This window comes from Pecten maximus, chromosome 2 (assembly GCF_902652985.1).
Source record: "Pecten maximus chromosome 2, xPecMax1.1, whole genome shotgun sequence".
NCBI lineage: Eukaryota > Metazoa > Mollusca > Bivalvia > Pectinida > Pectinidae > Pecten > Pecten maximus.
The window spans coordinates 43998496-44007033 of record NC_047016.1 but is presented as its reverse complement, the minus strand read 5'-3'; the positions used below and the strand labels follow the sequence as shown (position 1 = coordinate 44007033).

Here is an 8538-nt window from a genome sequence, read left to right as displayed (position 1 = left end):
TTACCCTTTTGTCGACTTTAATAATTTTGTTTCTGATGGAGGCTGGGACACCTGGTGTCTTTTTTGTGGCCTCGTCTGGATCAGTGTCTCTGGTCTCTGCGGTGATTCCTGTATTCTTGACCGAGTCGCCTGTGGTGTTGAGGGTAATATCAGATGTCTCGAGTTGGGCATCTTTGGTGTTAGTGGTGTCTGTGGCCTATTTTCTGGTGTCTGTGGCCTTGGGGTAGTTGGTGGCCTCATCTGTGGTCTTGGGGGAGTTGGTTGCCTCATCTGTGGTCTTGGGGGTGTCTGTGGCCTATTTTCTGGTGTCTGTGGCCTCGGGGAAGTTGGTGGCCTCATCTGTGGTCTTGGGGGTGTCTGTGGCCTCGGGGAAGTTGATGGCCTCATCTGTGGTCTTGGGGGTGTCTGTGGCCTATTTTCTGGTGTCTGTGGCCTCGGGGGAGTTGGTGGCCTCATCTGTGGTCTTGGGGCTGTCTGTGGCCTATTTTCTGTTGTCTGTGGCCTTGGGGTAGTTGGTGACAAAATCTCTGGTGTTTGTGGCCTATTCTCTGGTGCCATTGGAGGTGGTGTAGGTAGTCTGGGTGGACAATGTTGTACGGCCTGGGTAGGTATAAAGGGCAATCGCCGCCTTGGTTCTGGTGGGGTTGCTGGAAGCTTTCTTTTTGCATTTCTTCTTTCTTTCTTGGCCTCATCCATATACTGAAATAACACGAAACATGTCAATTCATATTGATTAATCATAATTCTACCAGATTATAATATAAACTGCATTTTGTTAATCTATTTATTCATTAAGTATGTACCGTAAATAAATAACAATAAATACAATAGGTAAGCAACTAGTCATTTTTGACAAAAGGAGATCGAAATGTATGAATACTTTCAAAGGGAGATATCAGTTTTATCTCAATAGCTCACACTCATTCAACTGGATGGAATACTAAATACACCTTGTACCAGTAATGCAACAGATACATTTCTTTACCACTGCATTATATCTGGCACTTTTGTCATTAAGCATAGCTTTAAAATTTCTATCTGCATCAATATCATTTTGTGAAAGCAGTGAATGCAAATTTCGATATATACAAAACTTACCTCATCATATCGTCTGACATTGGCAATCATATGCAATGGCCATGACACAAAGCTGTTTCTCTGAAGTAAATATATAGAAGAAAAACGTAAAATCTCAGTTTATTTTGTAACAAACAAATGCTCATTACTGAAAAATTTATAAAATCAAACAAAATATTTAGACAGGTTTTGTTCGGACATTGATGAATTATTCAGATTTTAGATTTTTATTGATAACTCAGACATGTGTTATAAGTGGTAAAACACAAACAGCAAATTTAATACATGGTGGGTGGAACACAACAAATCTCATGCATTCTTTAAATAATTTGTCAAGCTTTTAAACAACCTAACTTACATTTGAGAGCGCACAAACATTACATATAGAAACTAAGCCTTTCATTTTTGTCTTATTCGGATATATACAATGATAATTTGGTATATATATATATGTTTCTAATTTCGGCATACTATTTCATGATTACAGATAAATAAATAATGATACTCATCACCAACACTATTGGAGCACAAAGGACAAATTAAATCATTACAATAAATTGGTCTGTGGTCTAAAGACATAAAAAAAAATTATTTAAAAAAAAGTAGAACTATTAGAAATCTTATTGTAAGATAACCTCAACTCTTCATTTACTACATTATAAAGACAACAAGACTTTTCAGTGTGACTGAAATACAATCTGAATATAATTCAAACTTCACCTATAAGAAATTTAAATTATCCCTCTCTTAATGTGACTATCATATTCTAAATGGCTCATCAACAATATACACTCAAATTCAAAGATACTTCTTATTTTTTCACAATTTTTTTTAATCAACCTTCAATACAACAAGTGTAAAGTTACTTATACAAATCACTTACCCCAATTTCCTCCCATGTTTTGTGTGCATTATTCGATGGAAGGAAGTCCATAGTTGATTTCCTCATCTTTGTATGTATCATCACAGACACCCACTCATTTTCATCTTCATTGTCACATATATCTGAATATATACATGGTATATCACAGTTTCAGTTAAGTCAAAATAACAATAGGGATCAAGCATGGGACGGTTTTTATTTGTTTTCCGAAACATGTCCCCTTAATAATCTGATAAGGGAAATCTTCACAAGAAATCTGAGAAATAACTAATTAACTTTGACTGTCAGATGGCTGGTTGTCGGCCATTTTGATTTCCCAATCAGACTCGAAATTTCAGGACAGATCTTGCATGGAGACATTTTCATCACAACAGATGTTCATTATATAAACAAGATTTCTGATAGGTTGCAACGTGCAATCTTTTTATCTCAAAGTCTATAATGAATCCAACTAACCCTTATGACCTATATTGATACTGTAAAAATACTGAATAACAATAAACTAAATATTACAACGTATACATTTGCCCTTTACGAAACTCAGTGAACTTAATTGATACAGGGAATCATGATATTTTTTTTAATTTGTGCCGTTTCGTTATTATTTAAGTGCGACCTTTGAAACTTTTACTGTGAATGATAATCACTGAAAATAGAACCCTTATTTCATCAACTATTCAAACCTGTTTTCCATATCTGCAATAGTGCATCATAATGCAAAAATATACCAAATTGTAAAGGTCTAAGACGAGAAATTCATTTCAGACAGTATACTGTGCTCTCTTTTCAATAAAACGTCAGGGTCCGAGGTCATATTATAAGAAATTTAAAATTGGATTTAATAGTCAGACAGTTACATTTGTATCAGATGAAATGTCTTCATCTGGCCCTGGTTTTTCTATTCTATATACATATATTCAAGAAAACATGCATAACACATATATCAGCTGTCAACTTTACAATAGCTGAGTATAGTTCTTTCCCCATTTCTTTAATGCTTGTGAAAGATTATTGATATACTCCTGAATCAGTAAAGCTGCTTGTAAACTTTGAAAAAAGAATCAACTGAGCAATAAATCGGTCTATTAACAGAACGTTGTTCAAGTAACTACAACTAAAGATAAAATCCAAGATGTACACAGCCAAAGTTTTTTTAAATTTTATTTATACTATAAGTTATTAATAAGGCCTATCAAACATCTATTCTATGACCCCCTTAAGTAACACATTTTAACTCTGATAGAAAATTGCTGTCGCGTTGTCCGACGAGACATATATAATTTTTACACCGCCAGTACATCAGTCACGGATCATAATCATTAGATTCTTTTCAAACAACAAATAATAACCTTATTTAATAAAATCTTCACGAAAAACGGCAATGTAGTTTGTTACAACTTGTCCTCAATTCCTGGTCATATTTCTTTCATATTCTAGCGTCTTACAAATGAATATGAAACTGCGAACGGTCATTGGTTTAGTTACAGTAGACATCACCGTCATTTTGGCTGACTAGTGAAGAGTCACGTGACAGCTGAAGTTATCTCGTGGAATGCTCGGGTGCATTTGACTACATAAACAGGATTGGTTTTAAGTTATCAAATGTTCCTAAAAAAAAAAGTAAGGATGTATACTCAATACTCACACAGATCTGTGCAGGGGAATGCTGTAACATTTGCCTTCGCTACTGGGAAACCATCGTTGCCCAAAAGACAAATTAGATTCCTATAAAAAAAGAAAAAAGCAAAAATAAGAAAAAAAATAAAAATCATGTCATTTACTGGAAGTACCTCATGTAGACTAGTAAATATTAAATTGAAGCAATAAATAAGGTATTAGCAACACATTGAAAGTGTTTTAATCAAGAGGTCCATGGGCCTTAATGGTCACCCGAGATTTGAAATATTTCAGTTAATTTAATTGGCCAATTTTTGGCCCCATTCATCAGTCCAAGGGATCGGTCAGGGCCAAAATGTGCATAAATTAAGCTGTCATCCTATGCTGATAATGTTAACCAAATTAGAAACTATTCCAATACAAATCCAACAAATAACAGTCAAAAATTTTGTTTCACCAATATAAACTATAGTAAGGTTTACCCCCTCCCCAAGGGCAAACATGAGACCCCAGGGTCAGGAAATTCACAATTTGGGTAAAACACCTTAAGACTCTACCATCTATGAAGAGTGTTTGATTTTACCGTATCCAACAGTAGAGAAGAAGTTTTCTGTAATTTCAGTCAATCTGACCCCGCCCATTAGCCTCGACGATGGACGACAGACAAAAGGCAATAATTACTTGACCAAAAACAATTTTTGAAACCTTGACTATGATATGAAGTTTGATAAAAATCTGCTAAAACTTGTATCACCTGAGGCTCTTACAATATATTTTACAAAATATAACAGTGATATAATCCTTGGCTTTGGCCGCTTGCAACAAAAACTCATTTAAGACGCTCCCCTTCCGAGATCAAAAACTACATTGAATATGTTTGTTTTGCAATGAGAGTATAATTACCCAGATTTCAACAGCTCTTCAACATCACCTTCCATTTCATCTGTGGGCAAAGATAGTTTTTGTGCTGCTTTTTTCATTTTCCTGTAATCTCGGTCTCTGAAAACAATTATAAAACTTGAAATTAAATAAAATAAGAAAATGAAGGCAGGAAAACTGTCACTCCTATGAATCAAATATCAATGTCTGACAGATTTTCACAAAGTGATTTTGGACATCGCATGTGGGTTAATGTTGCGTCCCGTTTTGTTGCTCATTAGTGTATTCATGTAATATATACATTGTTGTACATTGTTGCAACTTGTACATTCCAATGACGTCACATTGTTTACAGATCCCGCGTTGTGTCTGCACTGCCTGACACGAAGGCTTCATTCTGTGTTTTTTAATGTTTTTGTTAGTTTTCTGATAATTCAATTGATCAGGTATGATCAAACAACCCCAATCAATATGAGGTGTGATTGTAATTTTAAGTTTAAACCGCATGTTGCGAAAAATACTTCAATTTTCACTTTGTCAGTGCATTCGTGATCGCAGCTTCGATCGGCTGTCATAGCAACGACGAGGACGGTGGTTTCATCACAGTGACGAATTTACAAACTTGCATGTGTACAGCCAAAAACTTCTAACTATACCTTATGTCTTTGGAAATCATCTGTAAATAATTAATTGAATTAATTACGATCCATTGCATTCGTTTATTAACGTTTGTTCGTTTCTATATGCCGATTTCGATACTTAAAACACTGAAGAGTTCCAATATTGGAGAATGAACATTAACACTTGCTCTATGAATCGTCCTAGAGCACCCGACTACCCTAAATCAATACTTATGAAACAGGTACGAGCGTGAAGGTAATTGTATGAGAGCAACGAAAAGTGCTGTACATTCTTACGAAAATGACAAACATCGTCAAAATTACTTAAAAAGTAGTCAATTAATCGGCATTTCTTCAATTAACACCAGTTTATAACGCCTTTATGTAACCATACTTGAATAAATAGAAGAATGTACAGCACTTTTTCTCGGTTTCTTAGCACGATGAATAAGTGTATCATATTTGTTTGTACGACAAAATACGTTGGTCGGGTGCTCTGGCCATATTTACCGACCAAGTGTTAATGTAGTCCTTCGTGCCGGTCACGTGACCACGCGAGAACACGAGGAACGACGAAAACATTCCGATAAAGACGTTGGACACCTAACATTAAAATCCGATCAAAAAAACAAACAGATCTAACCGGGAAATCATTAAATATTGAATTTATATTAAAACATGATGTTTTTTGTTCTTTTTAATTGTAAATGCAACATTAACCCACATGCGTGCATCTGGACTTAAATCACACTAATCATGATTGAACTCAGCCATGACATTTCATGCTGCCACTTAAATACAATATTGAGTTCTTAATCGCTTGATATTTTTGTTCACATATATGATGCCATTTGTTCATCATAACTGACAGACAGACTAGCATAGGCTGTAATTTTTCAAAATTCAATGGGTAAATATTAGAATGATTACTGTTGTTTCAATTATATATATAAAACAAGAATCCATATTAAAGCTAACACTGTTATACTTACGGTGAGGCTTGCCTTTTTTTAAGTGCTTTATACAGCCCAGCAATTGTTTTTTAATCATGCTCATCAGGACCTTATTATCAGCATCCAGGTTTGTGACATGCTGTTTGATCTGAATTGAAGAAATTTAAACTTAAAAAAACAAACAAACAAGCAAGGCCAATCATTATACATCTGTCAAATACATGTACTGTTATATTTGCATTACCTTGTGGTAAGGTGGCAACCCCATACCTTTTACTACAAAGTCCATGTTTAATTTTCTACCACTTTTGAAGAATACAACAAATCAGTAGTCAGTCTCAAAGTCTGTATTCCCTGCTAGCAATACTAGCATGACATAAAAAAGTCAAACATAACTCAAGATTCAAGCACTAGAAAAAAAAACAATTATAATTTTTTGTAAAAAAAAGAAATGAAAAAAATGGAGTCAACATTCAAACACTGTATATAAAAACAAGGAATAAATTTTGCAAAAATAGATAGATCAATCAACTGCCAACAACTGCCAATAACCAAACACTGCAGTCACTGCCAAAACCTCCATCAGTGAAACATAATTACAAATCATGATTATGATGCATTCAATGTTTCATGTTTGAATGATTTATGACCCTGGCTGTTAATACAAGGATGTTAAACAAAAACAAACCAAAATTTTTCAAAGAAATTGAGAAAAAGTTTATGTCAGACAACATTATGCATGTACGTTGATATTCCAGTCAACAGACATATGAAATGATAGAAGGTATATATATCTTGAAAGCCTAGTAAGACACACAGAAATGACCAGTATAGGCTAACCTATTGTCCAATCCAGTTATAATATATATTTTCCCGAAAAAAGATAAGAAATAATCCTTTCATAAATGAAACTGGCATTGAATTTCAGATTGCATTGTTATTGAAATACAAGTTATGCCCCCACCCTAATTGAATCATTAAGACAAGAATAGAATAGATAATGGTAAAAATAAAAGAAACTCCTTAATTATGCTATGCCTATTTAGCTTACCTTTTGAATTAGTCTGTGGAATTCAAACCCCTTAATTGATCTTGTTCCAGTTGAAAGGACAGCATTTCTGATTACAAGCTGTTGGTTAAAACAATAATGAAAAGTGATTTTGCACTTGGCAATAAGTTGAAAGATCATTAGGCCATGAGTAATGATTTATGATTGAAATTTCATTTAGTTTAATCTATTATCGCCCCTTCCATCCGTCCCTAATGGTCAGTTAAAGATAATATCTGAATATGTTCCATCAAACTGTCATCCAGTAACCGCAGAGAAGTCTTCCTAAGTTTGAATAAGTTTATTGGAATATGCAAAACTAGTGACTAAAGGGAAACATACTTTCTTTCTTTACTTTTTGAGAAATACCGTTAGGCCTAGTGAAAATAAACTTCAATTGTCAAAATCCAAGATGGATGCCTGTCAGCCATGTTGATTTCTGATCAGTCCAGAAATAAAATGGGAACCAACATATGGTATTATTTTTTTTTATTTTTTTTTTTTAAATTTCATTGCTTTTTGAGAAATATAACAAGCTTATAAAATGTCATAACCAAATACTGTTGGCTGTAGCCCATGTAGTTTTCTGATTTCCCCCCAAAATGCAATTTTCACAATTGGGGACTAAGGAGGGAACCTAAATGTGAATTTGAGAAAAATTCCTCTGGTACTTTCTGAGCTAATCAAAGATGGCTGCATGTCGTTATATGTTATATATGTTAATTTTTTTTACTTAAGCAATAATTTGAACAAATGCTGTTTTGATCGTTGTTGTTAAATTTGTGACGATTTTCTATGCAAAGTAAGAAAACATTGTAAATATAGAGATATTTATACACTTGCATGGGGTTCACAACATCATTTTAAAAGCTTACGGTTATAGTTAAAATTGTCAAATTTATCAATTAAAATTTCAACTCTACCATCATAAGGGCTACAATACTTACATTGAGAAAGTTGTTATCTCTGCGAAAAGTTTTCTCCTTCTCATGTCCAATAATATCCTTCAACTTCATCAAAACTGATTGAATGCAGATGTCCCTACTCTCAAGAAATGGCATCATGGAAGTGCGCATGTGTGCCATTGTAGATTTTGTGGTCGGTGTGGATTCTACAGGTAAAATATTTATATATAAAAAAGACTGATTCATACATTTGCCAAATACATTAAATGCACATCCCATTTCTATTAATCTAAATGGAGGGCTGATCACTTGCTAGTCAATATACACGTCATTTTTCCTTAAAATTTAAGCCAAAAAGAGATTGGTTCTCCTAACCTGATTAACTCTAAAACTTCTTTTCTTTTCTGAATATATTATTATTTGTGCACAGATTGATCTCATATCTAAACCATTTTAGCATTATTTATCCCAATAAGGTATCAACAATTCCCAATTTTGTCTATTGACCCAAACATCGACTATTTCAAAATCAAAGTACTGGAAGTACTGTAAACGA

At 34.0% G+C, this 8538-nt stretch overlaps 2 protein-coding genes across 2 annotated transcripts; both read right to left on the bottom strand.

Annotated features, from left to right (window-relative positions):
• LOC117343308 (extensin-like) lies at positions 1-696 on the bottom strand. The gene has a single exon (XM_033905654.1). It carries the CDS (start codon positions 694-696, stop codon positions 1-3), a length of 696 nt encoding a protein of 231 aa, XP_033761545.1.
• A 2481-nt stretch (positions 697-3177) lies between these two features.
• Positions 3178-8184, bottom strand: LOC117322190. Its single transcript, XM_033876960.1, has 5 exons — positions 8025-8184; positions 7081-7158; positions 6069-6177; positions 4481-4576; positions 3178-3685 (listed from the first exon to the last, which is right to left on the bottom strand). The coding sequence occupies exons 1-4, from the start codon at positions 8160-8162 to the stop codon at positions 4554-4556; spliced, it is 348 nt and encodes a 115-aa protein (XP_033732851.1). The 5' UTR covers positions 8163-8184; the 3' UTR covers positions 3178-3685; positions 4481-4553.
• Between the last annotated feature and the right edge of the window lie 354 nt (positions 8185-8538).

Bases quoted from the DNA above. Each gene is read 5' to 3' on its own strand.
- LOC117322190 (XM_033876960.1), bottom strand. From the start codon at position 8,162: ATGGCACACATGCGCACTTCCATGATGCCATTTCTTGAGAGTAGGGAC. The intron at 7,159-8,024 runs GTAAGTATTGTA...TTTAACCAACAG, and splicing joins GAGATAACAACTTTCTCAAT to CTTGTAATCAGAAATGCTGT. The intron at 6,178-7,080 runs GTAAGCTAAATA...TCTTCAATTCAG, and splicing joins TCCACAGACTAATTCAAAAG to ATCAAACAGCATGTCACAAA.
- LOC117343308 (XM_033905654.1), bottom strand. From the start codon at position 696: ATGGATGAGGCCAAGAAAGAAAGAAGAAATGCAAAAAGAAAGCTTCCA.